Raw genomic sequence first — 25,319 nt, forward strand, 5'->3', positions numbered from 1 at the left:
ATGGTGATGGTTTGGAACATGGAGATGTTTGGAAAGGGGCAATTTGGCATCAGGAGTCTAAAAAGCAGATACAGATGACATCCTAAATGTATCTTTTATGAGTTTGGAATGATTCTTTTAAATTAAGCTCAGAGTGTGTGACAGCTTCTGGTAGTGCCGCCAATAAGGAAACGAAACAAAAATCAAAAGGTTCTCGAGCATATGTAGTCTTAAAGATCATGTCCTCTGGACACCTTGCTTTCCCTCACCCCACTTCATGCTGCGATGTACCAAGTGCTTCCCAAGGAAAGTGCTCCAATAATTTTCAATTGTCTCTTCACCACATATGCCCTCGAACCCCAACACACTTCCAAATTCAAGGCTTATAAAAAATTAAATGCTCCAATAATTCTAAATCGTGTTTGTTCAGTGCTACTGGAGCCTGTCCATTCCCTCAGTTTGGGGATTTTTGTTTTGTTTGCTGAGGGGGGAGGAAAAAATACTTTCTATTAGTGCTTCAAATTGGAAGCCAGTCAAACAGCATCATGGCAGAATGATTCAGCAGCCTCTGAGCTGATTCACAGTGTACCACAAAACAGGATTAGGAAAACAACAATGCCTGAAGGAGAAAGAACCCACACAAAGGAGCACGGCAGGAGAACAATACCAGAAAGGAGCAGAGGGAATAAGCCTCCCTTGGCTTCTGAGGAGCAGGTCAGATGACCTAATAGATGGCTTTCAGTGCCCTTCATTCCCCGCCAAGTCACAGGGTTCAGCTGCCCAGGTCCAGCCTCCACAGCTTAATAAACGGCTCTGCATCCACCAGGCCACACTGAGTGTTCCTGTGTGCACACCCACAGCCCGTTGTCGCTCGTCTGAGACCACGGTCCCCTCCTGGCACAAGACCCAGAGGCAGGCAGGAGCTTATGCAGGACTAGCCATGCAGGTTCATGGTTGTTGACAGGAAGCAAAGGAAACAATCCAAGGCTGTGAGTCTTCCAGGTATAAACCAAAAAGCGGGGTTTTCTCAGTCTTACTCAAGATGACACTCACCCAAGGCAGCACATTAAAGTAGCAGAGGGGTCAAGCTAAGCATATTCACTAGCACTATCCCAAACAGGAATGAAATTAAACATGTATTTCCTGATCTCCTGAATCAAAGCATCAGCGACCACCTACAGCCAATGCAAAGGTCAAAGAGGAAAGCATCATCGGAAATCTGTTTTCTGTGAACCTGAAGATCCTACTGACAACCTTGTTGTAAATTAGGCCACACCTGTTACAACTGCGGCCTTGGAGCGACAGGGACTCTCTCAGGAGCTTTACTAGAGATCAGCAATGGTTGAACTACTTCTATGCAGAACATGAAGCCACAGCTTCACCCAAATGAGGAAAATCAGACAATTATATCACAATTCCGATAAAACAGCTATACCCAAAATTTGGTAGACAGACACAAAAAGGAGGAGGAAAAAAAAATCTCCTATGGACGGTCCCTTCTTGTAGACTGGAAAAATGATAAAGTGCATCCTTGTTTAACTCACTGCAGGATGCCTGGATTCTTATAGAAACTGCTGCAACATGTCTCCCAGTGGAGAATAACTGAAGCATGAGATAAGAAATCAGCCATATCCTAACTTGCAGCGGCAGGTGCTGTAAAAAGAAATGCCCAATAAAGGCTTAATATATAGGAAGATGGCAAATAACTGCCTAGATTTCTGAAATAAGAAAGCGTAAACCAATTCTCTAATCACATCTAATCAAAGAACACCATCAGTTGCTAAAAACTTCCAGGAAAAAATGGGTATTGGAGAGACGGTAGCATGCATATCTTCTTCAGTACTGCTTGGGGAATATTTTAGCCTGCAGAATTTAATTCCCTGTTATTACTTTTGAGCCTGGAGGTGAAAGTCATAAATCAGGACCATTCATAACATGTAATAATAGAGTAAAATACTCATAAGGAGAGGTACATGCAGAAATCCTTTGGGATTGTGTGTAACACTTCCAGTCTTCTGTCAGTAACATCAATTCTTCCTTAATTCCTATACTGGGTTTTCGTTCTTTTTTCCCCCAAGATCTCCAAATTTTGCTGTCAAATGGCATTCCTACCACCCTTCCTCCCTGCTGCCCTAAATATATGTTTCAAACAAAATCATAGGAAAGCATTCCATGCTTAAAAAGATGGGCAGGTTTTAAATTACACTGTATTTACTTATAAGGGCTTTTAATACCAGTGGAGCTTTCCCAGGGAGTTTTGCTCCGATTTCAGGACCCCCACTGTTTTTATAGATGGCTATTTGGTGCCATTTAGAAGGTGGCTACATTTTGAGTAACAAAGACTGCCATGCTATAAAATAAAACAACATTGTCCCCACCCTTATTTTACCCTCCCATCTACTGAGTTTAAAAAAAATATCCCAACCCATGTGTTAGAGCTTTGTTTTTTGAGTAACGAGACTAATCATGTTTCCTCTGCTTGAGGTCTCTCTCTTCTCCTCCTTTTCTTGCAGGTCCTCCGGATCCACACTGACATAGAAATATCCCATGATGGAGAAAATAACGCACACAGCAAGGAGGAGAACAGTGAACAAGACAAATTCAGCCCACTAGGAAAGAAAAAAAGAACAGCAGGTCAGGGGACCCCAGACTCTCAGTCCAAAGGATTTCTCTGCACTTCCACACGCTTTTTAAGGAGCTGGGTGAAAATTACTTTTTAGCCTCTGAGATTGCTCACAAGATAGAAAATTTCTCATCCTCTTTCCTGGTAAACTCATGTACGCATAATGGAATTAAGGATATGTGATATACCTTGGATTTAACCAGATAGATTGGGCTGGTTTTATTAAAACTTTTCTTACAAATCTCTCCTGACTGGAACATACCTGCCTGGGCTTTTTGCCCACAAGATGCCTCTGGGAGAGGCGGTTTCATATTAGCCAGATACGAACCCCATTTCATGCTTCCTTGCCATCATCCCAGAAGTCCAACAGCCTGAATTAAACAAGCTCTGCACCACAACCTCCGCATGCAAGCCCGACATCTCCAGGGCACGGCAGGCAGCTGGTCCTGAAGGATTCCCAAACTAGACGCTTGCCCACTGGGCTAGCTGGATGAAGTCAAGCTGCCTTCAGTGAGCAACTGCAACGTGTGGCTGGCACCGCGTTCAGGCTCCAGGCCCAAATATGCCCTGATTGCCTAGAGCTGAGCGCCAGAAACGTTACCACAGTGCAGGTCACAATTATTTACTGGGAGGCTTAGGGAAAGCCATTGCTCCAGAGGGCAACACTGCTGAGGGCAACACAGAGCCCTGGCTGGGAGCAGCTAGGTACAGGCTGCCATCACTCCATTGCAGGAGCCTGGGCTGTGCAGAGAAGCTGTGCCTCCAGAATATAGACATCTAGAAGCACCACCCAGGCCTGTTTGAAAGCATCACCTCTGTTTTAGGCTCTGAAACGTACCTGTGCCATTGGTGCAGCCTGTGCAACGACAAGCACGAGTGTATTCCCAACAGCCACTGTGAGCAGCCAGCCTGCCTGCAGCACCGACTTCATGCTGGCCGGAGACTGAAAAGAGAAGGGCCTGGTCAGTGGGTATCGTGCTGTGCCCTTCTGCCCTGGTTCACCCTGGGATGTCCTGCCCAGCGTAGGTGTCAGTGGGCTCTGCCCAGGGGGAGGTGGTGGAATTTCCTCTGCGCAGAGTATCCTCTTGTATTAATTTCAACTGCTGCATACGAGGACCTTTCAAAGCATGTCCCCCAGGAGGGCATGTGAAGAAAGAGATGCCGTTGTTGCAGAGCTGGATCCTGATCATCCCCAACCTGCATCATCTGAAACTAGACAATTTGGGAGTTCAGAGAGCCACACAACAAGCCCTGCAGCTTGGAGTCCGGTGCCATGTGACTGTACACCTTTGGAAAAGAGACTGGATCTTGATGGTAAGCTTCCTGCTAATGAGAAATTTTTCACATCCCATGACAGATCATCCCACTGTATTAATCACACCCATTAATAAACATCTGCACTTTACTCCAAGGATAAATTTGAGTAGTTTCAGCTTTTTGATCTTGTAATGTCTCAATTCTTTCTTCACATAAAATTTCTCCCCAGACAACAATCAAATCATCCCTTGTACACTCATTGTCCCTTGCTCCCTTGTTAGATTCATGTAAGCTCAGACCCCTTCATTCTCTCAGTTTAAAGCAGGTTCCAAGCCCCCCATGCCACCCTGTGGTCCTTGAAATACATTTGCTTTTTTTAGCACTGGAAAACACATGCCACAAAATATTTCACTGGGAGAAACACCTGATATTACCATATTCAGAGCTTTCATATTAAAATAAACTTATATCCAGTTCTGTTCCAGGTTTTCAGCTTTAGCAGAAAAGGAGTTTTCCTGAGTATAAATGAGAACAGGTATTTTCAGAGTAATAATTAATTTAGCTTGAGGGCACCCAGCAAGCTGTGTTATAATTCTACTTTTAGCTGAACCACAGATAACACGGTCAGTAAGTGTCATGCCGAAGTATGTATTACAAGCCAATGCCAGATACAGGAATAAATCCTGAAGTCTAATTGTAAACCTAATCTCGAGTCTAATCTTCAAGTGGAGTACCTGAGAATAGGAGAAGGCCAGGCCTGTAACAGAGAACATCACCTCTGCAGCAGATATTAACAAGTATTGTGGTAACTGCCAAGCCATATGAACATTGTTGGCTTTGATGTCTTCTGATTTCCATGTCTCAACAGCATCTCCCGAAACCTAGCAGGAAAATAAGGCACATGGATTAGCTGCTCAAAGATCAGAGCCTTCTTAGCCTGGGCTCCAACAGCAACTTTACCAAAATGAAGTTTTAAGTAAAGGTGGAAGCAAAGCTCTGCCCTGGAAGAAAAACTCCAGGTCTGGCCCCTGCCATTTCCAAGCCTGTTGGGAACAGGCTGGCTGCTCCTGCACAGGGCAGAGGTGGCAGGATGGAGCATCCCAGCTCATTTATGTGCTGCAAGAGTTGAGTGAGTTATTGCAAACCAACAAGCTGTCTTCTGTAACGGGGTTGGAAAAAGCCGGTGCGGTATTTGTGTAGAGCCTGTGACCTGCTGCTGTCCCCAGGGCCAGAAGAGGATGGGAGGATAAACGCTCATTGCAGCCATGTGGCCAGGGCTCCCATTCATCAGCACGGTACAAGTCCCCTACAGTAACAGTGACACCCAGACAAATCCAGTTCAGGAACACCAAGAGTAGCAGAGACTGCCCCATATCAGATGTATTCAGATAGTTATGGTAAATGTATTCCTCATTCTTGTTTGCTTTCACAGGTGTAATTAATACTGCCTCTGATGCACAGAGGCTCCAAAGCAGAGAGATTTGACTAGTAGCCAGGAAAACACTAGGCTGCAGTGACTTCAGGCAGAAAACCTCATGTTTAAGGAGAGTACTTGGGAAAATACAAGGGATGTTTACGAGATGTACTTAATCACCACACAGGGAGGCAAATCAAGAGACTGTATTTTAGCAGGCTAAAAGGGGTGAGAGGCGCTGCACATTGCTCTTTAGCCCATAAAGAAATGTTACAAGCAACATACTATAACTGCACACTGAGGAAGGCTGGGTGGAAGGTAACATCACCATGATTTAAGTATCATGGTTCAAGCCACATTAGCAGAATAATATATTGCACTCTTGGTTCTTCTATATAGCACTCCTGGCAGAGGAGCAGGGCTCAGTACAAATCACTGCAATAATTAAAAGTTATCTTGGCCTGGAGCAAACTAACTCTCTACAGAAGCAGGAAAACACAGCGAAAGAGATGGAAGAACAGAGGGTCAAGAAGATTAAAGGACTATCACAGGGTCCAGAAGGGCTGAAGCACAGAGGCACCCCTAAGCAGCCACGGCAACAGCAGGGACCTCTGTAGATGGGACCACAAACTAGAGTCCTTGCCCACAGTGGTGTGGGACACATCTACCTCAACAGGCCCCAACTCAGTTGCATTACCAGAGGCTCTGGGGCAATATTCTTGGTGTCATATTCTTTGTGCAACTTCTCTACTTGGTTTCTCATCTGGGGAAAGAGGTTTGCAGCTACAGAAGAAGGGTCTGGCCAACATCACTTCAAATGTGTGTGTTTTATGTACATAAATCTCTGCACTCACAGATGGCAGCATCTGCCTCTTCCCTCCAGGACTGTGCATCCCACTCCAACTACTCAAGTTAAAAAAAAAACAAATGCCAGGTGCTTTGCAGCTATATTTTTCCCCCAACACATTTGGACTCTGCAGACATGAACAGCTCCCATTAATTGCCCAAGAGGGAGATGTTACTGCCAAGGAGTAGCTGACAGCACTTTGCTCTGCTCATCACAACACAAAGTCAAAGTCTCAGAGGGCAGCTTAGCAGTGTGTCCTGTCAGACCTGGTTTGTCCACGTGCCTGTGCAGTGGAAAGGTTAAAACGGGAACTAAGCTGATCACGTTCATCTCCACGGCTCCTGCCAGCTGGACCAGGGTTGGAGCAGCGTGCCTAAGAGGCTGGCAGGCAGGGAAAGGAATCCAGCCGCTCAGCGGTGCCCACGCCCCATCAGGACTGGGTTGTTCAGAAAACCATGCCTTGACTTTACACTAGGCTCCAAATGAGCTGTACAGACAGGGAGAGAGAGAAAAACAGATACACAATCTCACCAACCTCCTCCCTCAATATTTTGTCCTTCTTCCTCTCATGCATAATCCACAAGTCTTGGAAGATTAGCCTTTAGATCAATAGTTAAATGTGAGGATACAGCAGACTTTCTGCAGAGTTTTTCAGGTGTGAGGTACCACCAGGTACAGTATTTTAAAAAACCACAAGCAGAGTCAGCTTTTGGAAGACTGTAATAGCTCTTTGCAGGGCACTGGGTCAACGTTAACTGCACAAGGATGGCATGAGACCAGCACAAACCACACATCACGTGATTTTCCATGGAGGATTTCCATCAAGGAAAATATGTTACTTCTTGTTTAACCCATGAGATCTGACAAGATCACAGTGTGAGGTGGAATGAGTGCCCACCCACCTTCCTTGTGGAGGTGCCAAAACCTTTCACTAGTCCTTGTATAATGTGCTGCCTTCAGATGGCTACTACCCAGGTCTCACAGGGTGGAGAAAGCAAGTGAGAGTCACAAACAGAAGAACAAAAGCACTGCAGAGGAGAGAACAGTAGGAGCTTGTTGCCATCACAGGGACACTTACATTAGTTATCACAACGGTGTATGAGGCACCAAAGTCGAGCAGCCCCAGCTCCAGGGTGAATTCTCCCATTTCAGTTATGCATTTTCCATTATCATATCTAGATACAAAGATGAAGTACAGTATTTCCCAGTTAGTCTCACAGACAAAGATCACAGAGCAGAGCTATCAAACATGCCCTTACAATGGAGGAGGGAGGAGGTATGATGTAAAGCTGCAGAAACGTTTATGTCAGGTGATCACTAGAGCTTTTGCCATCTTTTACTTCCAGAAACAACACTTATGCAAAGACTGGAGTTCATCTAATGACCTGGACTGTTGCTAATACTTTTTAATTGTTTCTGTTTCTTCCTACAACTGATTCCCCCCAGCCCCAGGTTTATTTTCCTTCCAAACTTTTCTCCACCCCTTTGGGACCAGTGGGTCAGACAAGTTAGCCAGGCCCAGGCAGCCTTCGGGAAATCAGAGATGTGCACCCACAAGCCACTTTGTTTCTTTTTAGTAGAGCAAATTAGCCTTCATGTTTGTTCTTCTGATTTTGGATGTGTGAGATGGCACAGAGGCTCAGCAGCATTGCCACAATGGCTGCTGCATCCCACTAAATTGCAGCAATAAATATTTTGGATGGAACTGATGCAGAGAAAAGCCATTAGGCTTGTTTTGAAACACTGCAAACACCAGAAACACCCTATAAGAGCCAACTCCAATGCTGCCAAACCAAGGCCATATGGAGCCCCTGTTTAGCAAGCCCAGCCTGCAAAGCCATGTAACGTTACTTGTGGTTACCAGCCCACATAATGCTTTGTAGCATGGAATATGAATTAGCCTTTCCCTGAGAACACCCTAGCACTAAGAGCTTGGGCATGAGAATATCAAAATAGAGCAGGCATCAAGTAGCAGAGGGAACCTCACCACAGCTCACCTTACTCTGCAAACAGATCATAGAATCACAGCATGGTTGGGGTTGGAAGTGACCTTAAAGATCATCCAGTTCCACCCCCCCTGCCATGGGCAGGGACACCTTCCACTAGACCAGGCTGCTCAAAGCCTCATCCAGCCTGGCCTTGAACACTTCCAGGGATGGGGCATCCACAGCTTCTCTGGGCAACCTGTTCCAGTGCCTCACCACCCTCTCCGGGAAGAATTTCTTCCTGATATCTAATCTAAACCTCCCAGTTTCTTCCCTCCAGTCCCCCATGTAACGGAAATAAAAGCTCAGAGAAGGTTAAGTGCTGTATCTGGACTTCTTCAAAAGGCTTTTTGGGTTTCCAAAATTCCCCTGATATGACTCAGAAAACTCAGATTATGGCCTAAATTAGGATGTCATGGGAATAAAGTTTTGAAGCTTTGTCCCTACTGATTTTGTCTTACCAATGGAGTAACAGCCCCCTGAAGGAAGCTATTACTGACACTGTTTGGAGACTCAATCTATTCAACTGCATAGTACACACCCAGAGAGACTGATTTGCTGTCCTTTGGCTTTGGCACTTTGCAGACTGAAGGCATGGTGCTTCAGCACACATGCAAGTGGCCGGGAGCACCTGCTCTGCACAGAGCTGGTAATTCTGCTTTTTTACAAACATCTGCCCCCACAAACAAATGCCAAGACAACAGCAATGAAGGTTTTGCTATTCAATTGAGAAAATCCCCACTGTATGCAAGGAAAGGCCTCAGCAAGGACCTTCAGCACAGCAATGGAGACTTACTTGTCCCTCTCCATCAGCGAGTACTCAGAAGCGTTGTAGTTTTTCTGAACAGCAATGAACCGTTTGCTGTCAATGGTAAGGTTGACATCTTGGCTCAAACCATTAATGAATCTGCAAAGAAAACATATTTCATTGGGTTGTCAGAAAGGGCAGGAGAAGCATAACATCAGACACTTCAGAAGAAGCACGCTCACTCTCCCAAAGCGTTCTGTAACTTCATAAGGTTACGACAGCCTCTCCTGCAAGCTACCAAAATATTCACCTGATTCGTTGCCTAGCTTTTCAATATAAGATTAGTATTCCCTGCTGTGTAATTTTACCCTCTTTCTCATGTGAAAAGTGACCCTCACTTTTTGTGGGTTAAGACTTCCAGGCAATCTTTGAGAAGAGACCTTCCAAGATTGTTCTGAGGACAGAGCCCCAGCCCACCCCACGAAAATATAAAGTTGAGTGTCCCAGTGAGCATGTGCACCATGCTGGTGTGCTTTCCAAGGAGTTTCTAGCAGTGGGAAAATTTTCCAGCAAAATAAGAGATTTTCATCAAAACCAAAACTTTAATGGGTACATTTAGGCATTTTTTTCCCCAGTGTTTATATGTTTTTCCATACAGAAAATACAGTTTCCTTTTAACAACTCAAAAATTGTTAGCAAAACCAAAACACTCTTCATTTGACCTATGTTTTAAAATATTTTGGTTTTCATTTCTTAAGATAGGGTTGAAATTCCTGAAGATAGTCAAGTGCTTAACAAAAATAACTTTTCAGTGGGAAAAAAAAAAAGGTTTCTTCCTAGTGAAACCTCTTCACACATTGTTGAACAGAAAGTTTTGGGATTTTGTCAAAAACGTTCACAGGAAAATATAAAACATTCCTGACTGCAGGTATTAATCAAGCCTCCAAGGGGATGTTTAGTCAGTAGAAGCCTTCACAAGCACAGGGCTGTGAAGAGATATTGCTCTCCTGCTCTGTCAACACAGGCTTTCAGATAAGGGAGTTGGACATTGTTTTATACTGTTTAGAGTTTTTGAGGGTTTCTTTTGATTGGTTGGTTTTGAGTTTTTGGTTGTGTGGATTTTTTTCATATTGCAACTTGCATAAATCCTCAGTACATCTGGAATCCTCTTTCTCTGTTTTTTTTGTTGTTGTTTTGTTTTGTTTTTTTATAAATCTGCTGCTTCTGCATCCCAGCAGCCCCACACAGGTCTGGCAATGTGGCACTGGAGGTAACTGACCTCAAAGAGATGGCAGCTCAGCACAGTTCATGGACTAGCTCAAATTAGGAAAGTCGACTAGCTGCTTAAGCAGAGCCCAGTGCCCAGCTGAACTGTTTATGAGGATTTAAAATGGTTGCTGTATCCAATTTAGTAGCCATTTGAGCACGAGTCTGGGTGGGATAAAAGATCGCCACGGGTTGGCCAGTTCACAGTGGACAAATGGCAACAATGCCTTTCCAGATAGCTCCTTCCCCTTCTTTCCTAAAGAAGTGGACACAGTGAGATGGATTTACCACTCTTCTAAGACAGATCTTTTATGTTGCCATCTCAGCCCAGACTATCCTAGGCAGTAAGCAGGAATAAGGCTCAGCACTGCACGGCAAGTATGGGAGGTGACACGCTGTGAAGCTGACACTTGAGTCTTCCATAAGAAGCGTGGACTAGATTCCAACCTGAGAACATCTGGGTTATGTTACATACAGTTTGCATTAGACAAAAGCAGTTTCCCTCACCCCCACCACCCTCAAATGATCAAAAAAAGAGTCATTCCTACCTAACAGCTGCCAAGCCATTTTCTGGCTTTGCTTCCAAGTCGGTAATCTAAAGAGAAGGAAAAAAAATAATCAAACATATTTATTAACGTTGCCTTTTAACAATGTGTGGCAGAAAATATTAGCGTCTGTGGAGCTACATGTGCTGCAAAGCCCACGGAAATCTGCTGGACTCTCATATAAACTTTACATCGGACCACAGAAGTGAAGCCCTGGTACAATGAAGCTAATGGCAAAATTTCAGCTCCACCAAGGGCTTAGGATGAGATACCATTTTTTTCCTCATCTCCTGCGTAACAAAGGCTACAGAGTTTCAGCCAGTCATCTTCTACTGAGCCATGTAACACCTTCTAAAAAAGTATTTGTCTTGATCTGAAGATAGCAAGAGAGCATTATCCTCATTAGCCTCTTTCAATAATTAGTCAAAATTAAATTTGAGTGCCTAACTCCTACAAAACCTGCAACTGTCTCCCTTTCAGACCTTGATTCTTGGCACCCTCATAGATGTGACAGAAGCCTAAAGCCAAGAGGAACTTCTGGAATCATCATGTATCGCTTATTTTCCCTGAACTCAAGACTAGACAGCTAGAGCATCAGTTAACATCACCTACATTCATTCGAGGAGAGCCTAGTTGGTGTACAATGCTGAAAAGATGACAGTAAAGACACATCCCTGCCCTGAAATTGATGCCACGTAAAAAGAAAGAGAGCAAGGTTCTTGGCGGGTAGAAATCCACAGCTGTGCCATGTCCACTTAAGCTGGCAGCACAATTTCAGTTTGAGTTTCCCACAGAGGGAACCCAAGCAAGCCAAAGGGACTTGAATCTACCTTCAGAAACTGGCTTTCTCTTAAAATTTTCTAGCCATTTCTCCACACATTCTTCCTGGTGTTAAACCCTGAGTTTCTGAGACCAAGGATCCAGAATTTCAGTATACCTGTAAAATGCCTGTTGAACTTGTGTTCTATGCTGACCCACAAATAATGTATTCCCTAAATAATAAATAGTTACAGTGAATAATAAACATCAGAGCAATAAATAATAAACAACAACATCATTTTTTTTCCATAGGAGACACATGGGGATTAACACACTAGCTCATTGCAGACAGGCCAGACAAATTATTACTTGTTTTCACCAGTGATCCCCAGAGCTCTCAAATTCATTTCCTGCCTACTCAACAGCCCACAAAGGAGAATAAACCAATTTCAGATCAGATTCTTCCAGGAAAGCACCTCCACTTGAGGAAGGGAGCCAAACCCAGCAGTAAGGGAGGCTGGGGTGGGCCATGGCTACTCCAAGCAAGCCCTGCAACAACACAGCAGTGATGCTGGCATTGCCTTCCTTGTGTTACAATGCTGGGAAAGTGAGTATCATTTACCACACTGTCTCCCACACCTCTCTTATTGCGAGCTGAGAATGACAGGTCAGCAGCATCACCCAAAAGCACGGTTGTTCACCAGCACATGGGAGCCTGCCCGTGCCAGGGTGGGCGTTAATTTAAGCACAGGCTAGATAGCTAGGGCAGCACTGAGATGTACTGAAGCTCAGATTGTTCTGCTCCAGACTGTCACAGGCTTTCACTTCTTAAGGACTGCATGAAAATCACTGTACAAGTATCCGTTTCTTAAGGTAACAGCACACAGTCATCAGGGTCACAGGGATACTTAAGAACCTTGTGTGCTAATGAGCCCCAGGCTCTAAACTATAAAGCAGAAAAAAACACCCCTATGTAGGAAACAACAAATCCTTAAGACTCCTTATTTTTAAAAACAGTTATGTGATTTCTACCCTACAGTACTGAATGCTTGGTGTGGCAACTCTGGAAAGTAGGAGGCTGAAGAACTGCAAAGAGAATTGATATTTTAGCATGAGGACAGATTCTGATGGCATTTACACACCTGCCACAATGTGCAATAACACTATTCATTTCAAGAGAGCTTCTTAGGATACAGCAACACATAAAAGATATCAGAATCCGGCCCTATACATACCATATGCCTCCCTCTGACTGCTGTAGCAATACACAAAAGTCCAAATGCAGCCGGCTCTGCTGCAGAGCCTGAAATGAGCTTAATCATTTATTCTGTTCAGCAAAACAAATGGGCCTTCTGTGCATTTTCACTAAACACTTGCAATAACTAAACCCAGAATCATTCCTCTGATGCTTTTATTCCATGCCCAGCCCTAGAGCCTCTTTAACATCTTTGCTTTATAGAACCATCTTTGGGGGAAAATCTCTGGCTCTCCGTTTCCTCTGCTCTCTCAAGCTCTGCTGCCTAGCAGGCATGACTCTGCTCTCCCACTGCAGCATTCACTGGATTAAAGTGTGCCCAGAAACTCTCAGATGCCATAACGCCTCTATTAATCAACCAGCAGAAATGCGTACAGATCCAGTGCCGCTAGCTAAGAAGTCAGGTTTAGAGCATCTGAGAGCAATCAGACAGACATTGCAACTGAGCAAATGAATTAATGAGCCTATTACCCCATGGTACCATCCCAGCCATTGAATTAATACTGTATTTACACTTCACTCCCACACTCACTAAGCGGCTTGATAGGCTTCTTTCTGCCTCAAAAACAATTAAGCTGTATACTGATTTTTCCTTCACGGTGTAGTTAAAAGCAAGAGACAATCCTTGATGTTGCAGGGTGAAACGAAGGCTCTGTTGCTCTCCATTCAATATTAATTTTGAGTACTCAGCTGGGTTCTGTGGAAAAAACAAACTCGGTTACACTTTCTTCAGATGACAAATGATCTGGCTCTTCCCACCAAGTGCAACCCTGTCCTCTCTTTAACAGAGCCTATAAAGAGAGGTCAACAGGCAGAGCTGTCTTCTACAGCAAAGGATCTATGTTGACCTCTAGGCTTTGGCCTGGACAAGCCAGAGCTTGAAGTACCTTCCCTTGCTGGATGCAGTCCAAAGGCCAGGGAACACCTTCTGCCCACACAGTGACCCTTTCCCCTGGCCCTGCTCTGCCCTGACAGGACCACATCTAAAACACGACAGGCTGCTGGTGGCCAATGGGCTGCTGGGCTGGGTCCCAGACCAGCCTGGCCGGTAAAGTAATCTGGAAGTTGAAATGGCAAACAACCAGTGCCCATACCCAGTTAACTGCCTCGCCCTTTCTTTCCACATTTGCAGGTAAATACTTTTCAGATGCCATCCAGATCCCAGCAGCAATGCCTGATCTGAGCACTGAGAGATGCGAGTTGAATGCCTCTACATGCTCATCTCAGCAAAATTACCCTTTATTCCTAGTTAAAGGTGAATGCAGTCAGCCATTTCCTCCTTTGCCATGGAAATATGTATCCAAACTTTCCATTTCTCTCTCATCAACAGAGATAATAAGCTCAATTTTTAAAGCTATTCCCATCATTTCTAAGGAAGAAAAGAAACAGCTCTAGCATCTGTGGGCTTTATTAGTAAATGCCCGAAGACAGACTCACACTTTCTTCAATGGGACGCAATGCAGGCCTTCCAGCCCTTACCTGAAAAGCCTCCACGGGCTGTTGAAATAGGTCTCGGTCTTGGATTGTCACTTGAACAGGGTCCTTTGCCAAATTCAGGACCCGAATTAAACTTTCTTCTGGGACAAGTCGAGGCATGTCAGTTTCCTAATTAAAGTAAAAGGCTTTAAGTGCCATCTGTATGCTTTATTAGCACTTTAATATCTCTTCATTTTTAGCCATAACAGTCTTCCTCTCTGTAATGACACTTTTCCATGCTTTCCTCATCAGAAGTTGCACTATGAGAAAACTGAACATAAATCTCATTTAGGGAGGTTTCCTCATAGTAGCTCAGTAGCTGACCTATCCTTCCTCCCAAAAACTGTCCACACCGCTAAGTGTAGAGGCTACACAATTGCTGGGTGGGTAGAACAATGTCACTACTTTCATTATACAGCTCCCTAGTGCCTGGATTTAACCAACCGCCATATCAGAATGGAAAAAATTGTGCTTAGCTTTCAAAAGCAGTGACCAGAATAATTATTTCTCACTGCAGTCAGTGACTAGGAAAAGAATTAGGCCAGAAGCTATGCAGTTTGGAAAATCCCAGTCCAGCTCCATGTCTGCAGTCGGTGCTTTTGCATCACTTGACGCCATGCTATTTAACAGCCAACTGTACAGATCTTATTCCCTGTTTTCTGAGAAAGGGAAGACAATGCCTCCAGCACAGAGGTATCTCTTTCTGTCAGGAATCGTTTCCTAGAAAGAGCACATCAATCAGTGTCAGCCCTGTACTACCTGCAGATCTAAAAGGATTTTTTTTAAAAAAACCTTCTTTTTCCTCACTTTACTTCCAAGTAGGTGCCAGCAATACTTCAGAGCTATTAGCTTTTTTCTATCTCATCCTATAATTTGGGTATTGCAGGCAGGGCAGTTTGAACCTAAGTCGGTGGGGAGACACACTGTCAAAGAGGACAGGGTGTTGCTGATTTACCTGGACCCATATGATGCTCAGGACCAACAGGCCTGTAAATGTTATCCAGCAAATTCCATTACTGTAGATTTTCACCTGTGCTCCCCACAGACAAGACAAGGTGGGCCATCCTATGCCACTCCTAGGGCTTTTAGTGGCCTTCAGGGTAAAATTTCCGTGCCCAGGAAACCTCTACCTCACCTTGTCCCTGCCTGGAGGAGTCACCCACCCACAGGCAGAACAGACTTTCAGTCTGCTCAGACTTTCAGAGCTACTGCTGGTGGCAACGAGAGCCTTTCTTTGCTCACACAGAGATCAGAAAGAAGACCTGAACCCACAAAATCTCACTTCAGCAAAAAAGAGATTTGTCAGTGGATTCACCCGAGGAACCAGCAGATGTTAATCCAGGGCTGTGCGCCAACCACTCTAACAGAGCGTTTTAAGTATACATGGAAACTTTAAAAATTAATCCTATAGTAACTTCAGTGAGACAAAGGTCAGCCAAAGCCTGCACAAGGCTGGTCACAGGTCAGAAACAACGGTACCACTCTGCAGGGACTAACATCAAATTTACAAGTGATTTGCTGCCATCCTGCCTGAGGAGGCCTGGCAGTCCGGATGCCTGTGGCTATGGGAGTGACTGCATTCACCTGACCCATTGTGGAAACAATTCAGCTTGTAAAAAATTATATCCCCACCCTAACGTAGGAAAGTAATTAAATTTAAAAAAACCAAACCCACCACACACACACACACAAAACCCCCAACCAGTAAAATAAAGGCAAGCTGCAGCAAGAAATAGGAGAGAGAACAGACTACCTTTTGGGAATTAATCACTAGCATTAACTAGATGTCTGTCAAGCACTTTGACGGTGGAAATCTAATATAGACCAATACAGATGACCGGTACAGCAAAACTGCAAAGACTAGAGAGAAAGAGACAGAGAGAAAGAAAGGGAAAAGTAGACAAAGTAAGAATTATCATTAGCAACTGTATTGGTATGCTTAATTGTAAAGAACACATTAAAAAGTACAGTCAAGGAAGACAATGGTTAAAGGATTACCTAACAGGCACCAACAAAAACTCCCCAGGGAAAGAAAGTATTTCTGAGGAATCCCTTGTGCTACACTTACATTTATTTTGACTTCTACAATAGCCGCAAGTCCAAACGCCATCCCTGCGAGGATCATACCTGTTGCCATTTTCCTAATAGGTCTATGGAGCAAATGAAAGAGGTGCCATTAAGGAAAAAAAAGTAATTTAAAATATAGAATACCATTCCTCAGAGCGAAAGATGTGCCAAAACCATGTAATAAACTGTCCAACAGGTGGCACTAGGGATGACATGCTGTTTAAATTGCCAATAGTTTAACTTAAAACTATTCCATTATTCTGTATGAGGCCAGCACAGAGGCCAATTAAAACTGATATACCATGAAAAAAAAGCTCTTTGCTTGCAAGTTTTGTATTATCTTGTTCCTAGCTCTTCTAATGGGAATAGCTCATGGCATTATGTTAACCTGTGACGTTGGAAGAAGCACTAGAAATGATATATCTTCAAGTCCCTTTTGGGAAAGGCAGAAGAAAAAGTAGCAGCTATTTAGCAGCAGGAACGAGGAGCAGAAAAATGTGTAGTTTGTGTCATCGATGTTTCTGACCATCTGTGGCATCATTCTGGGTTATTTCTCATGCCAATACATTTACATTTCTGGAGAACAAAGAGCTTGCTTCTGAACTCAGAGCAAAACTAGTGCAACTCTACCAGGGTTACATGAGACAATCTGATATAAAGAGGAATAAACCAGGCCCGGAACAGCAAGTCCAAATTGAGGTGTTGAGGTTTGAAACACATTTGGTTCTAGATTCAGTGTTCTCCACTCCTTGTAATCTGGAATGTGAATCCAGACCATTGTCTAGCTGTGGGAAACCCAGATTAGGAACCTAAATTCTGCCTCAATTAGATGCCTTGGGATAAGGAAACGTTTACTGCTTGCATCTTTTAATAAAAAAATGGGTTTGATCTTCAATGCTGCATTGGGATTTTGCAGCACAAACTTTTGCAGCCCCACAAATTAACACACTGCAAGCTACAGCCTTTCCACAGCCACTTCTACAGCTAAACTGGATAGGCACCTGTTGGTATCCCACACCCGGGGGACAGAACCAGCATGGCCTTCAGTCCTGACTGGTGCATGAGCCTGTGCTGCTGGGTGAACTAGTCTGTGAACTGGTCATCAGGCAGGAAGTTTTCTGTCAAGCTGGGGCTCAGTGAGGTCACAGGCTCACACTGCGGTAGCACGGAGAAGCACAGCTTCTGATGTGTGTTCTCCAAAAGGCACCACCACAGGGCAGGACAATGCTCTGGTATGTCTTTAGCGGGGAGTAATTCAGCATAATGGGAAAGGATCAGCAGTGTGGAGGAGTAAGGCTTCTGAGGCTCCTTCCATCCCCGTTTACTGTGGTTTTGTCTATCCAGAATTTCAGTTTGGATTAGGAACATGGGTTTTAAGCCAACTTCCCACTCATCTCCCCTTCCCACTAGGTAGTTCACATTGAGAAGTGGTGCTGGAGCATGGAAACTTGGTTCCTTCAGCTGAAACTGCACTAGCAGAGGCATTCCATGAGCACACATAACATACTCCCTCTGCTAAAGGGCATCAGTCCACAGAGGCAGACTACAGATAAAGTAAAATCCTCCAAAATGCATAAGGCATGTCCCAGAGCCAACCTGGAAGTCTGCTCCTATGACACTGCACTTCTTGAAGGCCAACATAGACTAGGGATAAAACGCTTGGGCCATATGGAAATCCTCTTAGGTAGTCACTGGTTCAAATCCTAGCATGGAATACACTTTCACAGCACCACACGTAGCCCACATGAGACAATGAATTTGGCCCCACAGTGACTTTTCCAGGAGGGAATTATTTAGGGGTGATACAGGAGATAAGGTGAAGAACATGTTGATCAAAGAGGGACTGTTCATATATAGTTTTAGGGAAAATCTGTCCAGAGCAGAAACCAACATCTCTGAATTTTCCCCTCTGGAATTTCCAGGGCCTATGGAAGAAGGTGATGCTGCCTCTTGGGGCTGAAGTAGAGGCAATTACTGGGAAGAGTGGATAGAAATTTGTGTTTCTCCTCCTTAAAAGCTATTTCTGCACACTTGCTGCAAAAGAAAAAGCACTGAGGCATATGCATTATCCCCAAGTACTTACGTGAAATTAAATTTGCACATGTTTATCAGGGGGTAGAGTCCAAGGTCAAAAATAGGGATGAAGACAAGAATAAGAAGTGGATTTAAGAACTGCAATACAAAAGAATGGGAGTTTAGTGACTAGAAAGCAACTTTCAGTAATTAAACTCATAAAGCACTGTCCTCCAGAAATAATTCCATTTCAGAAAGGACATGAACACTTAAAAACCTGCTTTTAAAATATAATCATAGTTTGCACTTCGACTGCTTCTGCTATTTCGTTTTCACAGACACAAACACATTTGGTTCATATCCTCCCCTCGAAGAGGTAAGCGAGTATCACTGGCCCAGTTTCCCTGAAGAGAGAGCCGAAGCATCGTGTTTTTGAAGAGTACAAACCACACCGACAGTAGAGGCAGGTGACCCTTCAGTGCTGTGGTGGCACCTTACAACAAGTCAGCAAAAGGGAAACAGCATGGGACTTCAGCAAAGTCCCAGTGGAACAAGCACTATTCTGTGAGATTGGCAATTTCTCGTGCTTCCATGCAGTTTGGTAATCCCCCAGGAACTAAATTTCTCCTGGGAGGGGCAGAGCTTGCCTGCTGGCCAGCATTGGCAGAACAAGCAGAGAGAAATGCTGTTTTAGTTTCAAAGGGATATTTCAGGGAACAGAACAGCTTTAGATTTCTTCAGAGCTGTTCAGCCTAAGAATTATCATCAACTGTGACAACACAGCACCGTCTTGGAGCCTTCACATTTTCATCTGCCCTGCAGAAAGGGAGGAAGGACACATACTTCAGGTACAACGCTCAGCCCAGTTCCGGGGCACATTAAAAGGAGACACAGCTTGTGTCCGCCACATGCCAGCACTAGTTCAAGAACTATTATGGAGGCATGTTTCCCCACAACTCTGCACTATTCTGCAGGATTCAACCTCTGTGTTGGGGCATCCCTGGGGTCTTCTGAACCTCAAGACTACAGCTAGTGAGCAATAAGGCAGAGTCCACACCACAGCAGTCAGCAGGAGCACTGCTGTTACCTTCAAAAGGAGCAGAGAAAGGCCACTGGTCCCATGAGAAAAACAAGAGACAAAAAGAGAATGCATTTCTAAGGGTTATTTCCTACCCTATAGTGTTCTTTTACCTGCATTTGGTCAGGCTGGAGAACATATATTCCCTGAAACAAAGAGATATTCCAAGTGATTCATAAACACCATAATATAACAGTGCACATGGCAAATCAGCAAGCGGTCCAGCAGAAGCCTTAGCAGCAAAGGTGGTTTCCCCAAATGCTTTATGTTGGCTTTACAGATAATACTATGCTCTTGACACTTGCCATGTGAGGAGATGGCGTTTGAGGAGAATCGTTTTGCAGAAGGAAGGTGCACTCAGCCCTTGATACATGGCAGGTGGGACACAGCCTGTGATGGGCACCGAGACCCATCTTTCAGACTCTCTGGGCCATGAACTAGGCAAGTGGGGAAGAAGGGGCATGTTCGTGCCCAAGGTGGCATTTGGGCTTTGAGCTTCCTCCCTCCCTGCTTCTGTAATGGGAAAAGTCCAAAAACTACCAGTGTGTGCTCTCGAGCTTCAGGATTCCTGGAGCTCTGTTGGCATTTCTCCCAAGCACCCCAAAAAGATAACAAAAGGCCATCCTTGAGCTAGTGGGCTGCACAAACATTTCTTTCCTCCCTCCATCTGCCGAGGGCACCTAAGGGCTTTGGTCAACTGTGACTTCTTGGTTTGAGCCGAGTCCTCAAGGCTGTAAGGGGTGCCTCACCCTTGCATCACTGTACCCAGCCCCCGCAACCACGCAAGGTCAACAGGAATGGACGGAGGGATCCCAGTCCCCAACAGGGACCGATGAGCTGTCTCCAGGTAGAGGCTGGCATTTGTCTGAACTCCATGCAATGCTTTTCATTGGAAATTAAGATGAAGAGAAGAGGAGGAAAAAAATTAGGTAAGGAAATAATATCTTCCCAAGAAAGTCCTGTGGGGGTTTGTCTCCTGTCTGCCGGCTCATCCTGCGTAGAATCTAGAAGGGCAGCTGCCTCCTGAGAGTACGGAAACCACTGGTCACAGCAAAGCAACTTACAATAAAAAATATCAGGCAAATATCCCCTCCTGCATAGTATACAAATTTGCCATTAGGAAACAATTCTGCAAATGTTTCATCTCACACTAAAACATTCCCTGTTCAACTCCGGACTTCCTAGCCAACCCCATTGTCTGCAGAAGGGAAAAGCATGGAATACTATGGACATGAACTCCAACAAGCCTAATGGTGGGATCACATCAATGTTGCAGTTCATTCTCACCATCACGAGCTGGGACAACCCACCAGTGAAGGGCAAATGAAGCTGAAACACAAGCCAAAAAATCTATCCAAGTCGGTGTGACAAAAAAGCCCTGAAGGTGTCCTTCTCTACCAGGGAGAGTTTAATAAGCGACACCTCGTGATTCTTAGATCTTCTACTAATGGGATCACTAAGTGCATGAGAGCAAAACAGCATAAAATAAAGTTTTTAGGTACACATCGCAAAGACTGCATGAACTTTCATTGTTTTGCCTTTCTGAGGTGGATAAATATTACCCAAGGTGTCGTCTTTTTCACGCCTCATTTGAATTAATTAAGCCTAATGAGTATCACATGCTGAGAACTCAATTTTTAACAGCAGTGACATAGAAAGGCTCAAATTTTGTGCTTTAAGTCAATTTACACTCTAAAATGAGCATTTACAATCCTAAATTCTGATGTGAGCATCCACAGGTAAGATCTAAATGGCCTGTTAAAACATGTATGTCTTGAAACCATTCCTGTATTGTGGCATCTTTTGGCATACAGCTGATCTACAGTTATCTGCATCCTGCACCATTTGCCATTCACCTATTTAAAGAACTTTATAGCTACTAACTAATTAATCCTCGTCACGTGTCTACACAAGATTCTTGCTGGCTTTTGGAGGATTCATTAATGTATCACCAAGGAAGCCAGAGCAGAAATATACAACTACAATAGCTCTAGTTACAGCTTAGAAGGGCTGTGTGAACTTGTCCTGACTTCTCTGCCTTCAGTGGGGGTAGCAGGCTGGAAACCCTGCCTGCTCAAGGTCACAGAGCGACTGGGTGCCAGTAGGTCAGCACGCCTGACCTCGCAGGGTGCTGATGGCTCCCCAGCCCTCACTCCTTGCCAAGATGTGCTGTGATGAAGTGAACATGGCTGCAGAACCTCTTGCTTCTAATCACCAAAAGTGCAACTCACCCAGACTCATCAAGCAGATGCTCTTAGTACAGCGAGACTCCGGTTAAAAAGCAAGAGCAGTGATGTTACTACTAGTCTTACCAGCCCTGGTGACATTAAGTACTTACAAAATCAGCATTCATTTTTGTGGCTTGCAAAGTCCACCTGGATCCCTAAGGAGAAAACAGACAGCTGTGAAGCCTTCAAGATGTCTTATGGAACTAGAAAACACGGGGACAGGGAAGACAACAGTGCTGGAGGTCTTATTTCCCACCTACTCCTTCCCTTCCCTGTAACACCTGCTGGTAGGTAGGCAGGACACATTCTTCCCTCTCACCGCCCTGTGCCTGACCCCCGGCAGGACTGTGAAGGGCTGGCCTGCTGCGATGGTGGGTACCACCTTAGCAAGCGCCTGGACACCCAGTAGGAGTGTGGTGCTCTGTGTCCCCAGGATGCTTTGGTGTTACCCTGGAAGGACTGTACTGTACCTGCTGATCAAACAGGGCCCAGAACATTGGCAGCGGTATGAAGAGGAAGAGAACACGTGTCACCATTTTAACCTCCCCAATCAGCTGTTTCTACAAAAGGAACAGGCAAAAAGGTAAGATGGGGGTAAAGAGCCAACAGGTGATTCAAGCCACAAAGCACGAGAGCTCATATTTCTTTCTGCGTGGCAGGTATTCATGACACATAATATATTTGCATTCCAGTGCAGTACCTAAACTGTCCATTAAGGATCAGGAGAGTAGAGATGTGGGAGGGGACAGGACACAGGAGAGCCCAGTGCAGTGAGGAGTGGTGTGGCCAGGCCAGCCTTACTGTCTCCCCTCTTCCCCCTGTGAACATGCCAGGTAGAGCATTGCTTACCGAGTATTTTTCTGATGCCCAGTCCAGCCAGTGATCTCTCTTTGGAATCTGACGGGAGCGGTTTTTCAGCCGGTTTTTAATAGCAAACTTGGGAGAAAAACAGGTGAGTAACTCCCTCGGGGCATACCTGCCCTTGTCACATTCCCAACTCAAGGCCACCCTCCCCATCCCCAAATGTAAGCGGTGTCAGAAAATTGCAGGGGTTTTGCTGGACACTTCCAAAATCTTGGATTGGATGCTTGTCCCCAGGGAAGTTTCGGTGACATTGGTTGATTAAAAGTATGATGTAGGAATGAACTACATCATGGGCTTGTCTTTCAGAGACAAATGACACTAGCCCGCAGAGAGTGTTGGATTCTTGATTTAAAACCTGCTACATGATAAAGGTTCAAACATCATTTCTTGTCTTCCAAAAAGCACCTGTCAGATCGACCACTGTGCTGGGGAGGAAATGCCTCATTGTCCAAGGCAACATCCAAACCAGAACTCTCACTCCCTCTTGTTCTGTTGACCTTTCTTTGCATATTCTTGCTGCAGCCCACACCTCATTCAGTCCTAGATCAACTTGCAAGTTGGTTTCTCACCAGAAGAGAAATCATTGACACTGCATTTGTTTATGCTGTTCACTGAACACAGCCACCCTGGCAAAAAGAGTGGCAAACCTCACTTAGAAATCCTGTCTTTAAGATCTGGCCTGTTTCCCCAAGGTAAATCTGTCACTAGGTTGGCCTAGGGTAAAAAGAAAACATCTGCTGTTAGCAACAGCTGCTGACAAAGAAACATCATTATAAGAGAGCATTAATAATAATAAGAGAGCATTTTTTTCCCACATACTATATTCAGCTCACACACTATAAAAAATAATTGATAGGACTATAATGCAACTTCAGCAGGTGTCTCTTGCATTTACATGAACATGCTGAATGTGCATAATATGAATGTGCACTATTCTGACTTCAGTAAAATTATTCAGCTGAAAACAACTGATTCTTATCTCTGATACTGTGTGAGTTTCTGAATTTTTCTTTCAGTTCAGTCTCCACCAGCATCTGCCACTAGTGGTTCTACTGACATCAGCTGAACAGCAAGATATCCAGGAGCAGCATACAGGAGAACTCCAAATGTCACTTCCCCTTTCCCTTTAGGCTTTTTTGACCTGCAACCTCAGAGTCACGCATGAAAAAAAGAGAATGGCACGCACTTACGCCAATGCATTTGCACACTTCCAGTAAGACATTCCCTTGTGGTGGTGTTTTTCTGTACAGTCCACTTCCAGCAATGAACACAACTGAAAAAGATTGTAATCCAAAGGGGAAATCACATGACTGAGGCTCAATCCTCCACTGGCTTCTGAGAAGGATCCCCTAAACCCTGTATTCAACAGAAATCCTCTACTCTTGGGGCTTACAAGATTGCACTTTTAAGAAAATAAACATACAGGACTCCTTTAATGCCTTCAGGTGGAAGAAAACACAACACCCTACAGGAGGCAGTGTGATCCTTCGGAAGTCACCATCATCTCACAATCTGCTCTGGCACAACAGACACCTCCACATCTGATTCATGCTGGGGATCAATGCCTTGAAAATTCCCTCAATCTTGCTTTTTGCAGGCTAAATTTAACATACAATCCACAGTGAATTGCTGCTCCTGATGCTGGAAATCAGCCCTGACTCATTGCAGCCATGTGAGGATTAATCCAGATCCAGCGTGGATTCAGATCCAGCATGTACTTGCATCTCACACACGTTTCAGTGGAAACTGCCATGAAGGTCACTGCATCACACACTGGTGTTAACAGAAATTACCTCCATTTATGGTTTCCATGAAGGGATATACAATTTAAGATATTGTTTTGTCTTGGTTTTCTCCCTCAAAGCACAAAGGATATTAGAGCGAGGCTTCAAAATCCTGTCAGAGATGGGACTATCTGATTACGTATCATTTGTCCTGCTCTTTGAGAGCCTCTGAGCACATTGCAATTCCAAAGATGTTAGCAGGGATGTTAGCACAATAAAAGCTGAGTGTGAAATCCTATATAACAAACCAACCTCAACTTTTTTTAACTACCCCAACTGCCTGGGTTAGTCCACAGCTAGTGGAGAAAAGCAGGCACCTCTGTCCTAACACAGAAGACCTGGGACACTGCAGGGAACTCACCTGTTCTTTTTTCTGACTACCAAGACCCTTTGCATCCAGTTTTGACTTGCAGGACTGTCAGAGAGATCTCTGAAGTCAGTTTAGGTAAGTCGCACTGAAAGACACTTGTCCAAAGTCACCCAAGCAAGTGGCTGCACCACCTGATTTTTAGCATCTCCCTGTGGACCTGTCTGTGCCTCTAAAAGGCGATTCTTTACGTTTGCTGAAACACCTTCTGGCGATGCCACTGACTCCTCTGGGAACTGAGGTTCCTGCATTAGGTTTGGCATTTGGAATTAAATAGTATCAATCTTCCCCCACCTTTCATAAACTGAAGCAGCTCAGAAAACCTTGCTCCGTAAGATTTCCATTCTGCCTCTAAATCTATCCGTGCTCTCCATCATCACAGGGAGAGGGCCGGTCAGGGCTGAAAGGGTACTTTCTCCAGTTCTGCATGCTGCTCACATAGTCAAATATATCACTTCCAAGAGCATTTCAGCATGTTACAAAAGAAGACAGAGCTACTTTGCTGAGCAGGCCATGGAATCTGGCAGCAGGACACCAGGTAAAAACACATTTCGATTGATGTCCTCACCCAAACTGCAATATTTACATGTCCATTTTCCCCTGGGCAACTATTGCTCTGCTAGAAACATCCATCACACAATGGTGCACAGAGGAGCCTGTGCTGTCTTAAACTGATAGGAACAGGCCACAGGGGAAAAGAGAAGCTTCTCAGGCCCGTGACCATGCACTTCTTTGAAAATAATTGCTGTAATGTTAGCTGTGGC

The 25,319-nt window shown here is 44.6% G+C and overlaps 1 protein-coding gene across 1 annotated transcript in view; it reads right to left on the reverse strand.

Annotated features, from left to right (window-relative positions):
- Nucleotides 1–2,411: 2,411 nt before the first annotated feature.
- The window catches only part of SLC15A2 (solute carrier family 15 (oligopeptide transporter), member 2), a 38,689-nt gene continuing 15,781 nt past the window's right edge, over nt 2,412–25,319 (reverse strand). Inside the window, exons 8-22 of the mRNA XM_010150150.1 lie at nt 23,595–23,677; nt 22,390–22,476; nt 22,011–22,100; nt 21,651–21,695; nt 19,426–19,458; nt 18,305–18,393; nt 16,223–16,304; nt 14,158–14,283; nt 13,211–13,375; nt 10,668–10,714; nt 8,902–9,012; nt 7,199–7,295; nt 4,594–4,740; nt 3,441–3,545; nt 2,412–2,588 (exon numbers count right to left, since the gene is read on the reverse strand). Coding sequence (XP_010148452.1) covers nt 2,412–2,588; nt 3,441–3,545; nt 4,594–4,740; nt 7,199–7,295; nt 8,902–9,012; nt 10,668–10,714; nt 13,211–13,375; nt 14,158–14,283; nt 16,223–16,304; nt 18,305–18,393; nt 19,426–19,458; nt 21,651–21,695; nt 22,011–22,100; nt 22,390–22,476; nt 23,595–23,677 — 1,484 coding nt within the window. The remainder of the gene's footprint in view (nt 2,589–3,440; nt 3,546–4,593; nt 4,741–7,198; nt 7,296–8,901; nt 9,013–10,667; nt 10,715–13,210; nt 13,376–14,157; nt 14,284–16,222; nt 16,305–18,304; nt 18,394–19,425; nt 19,459–21,650; nt 21,696–22,010; nt 22,101–22,389; nt 22,477–23,594; nt 23,678–25,319) is intronic.

This window comes from Eurypyga helias, unplaced genomic scaffold (genome assembly GCF_000690775.1).
Source record: "Eurypyga helias isolate BGI_N326 unplaced genomic scaffold, ASM69077v1 scaffold11304, whole genome shotgun sequence".
In the NCBI taxonomy this organism is placed as follows: domain Eukaryota; kingdom Metazoa; phylum Chordata; class Aves; order Eurypygiformes; family Eurypygidae; genus Eurypyga; species Eurypyga helias.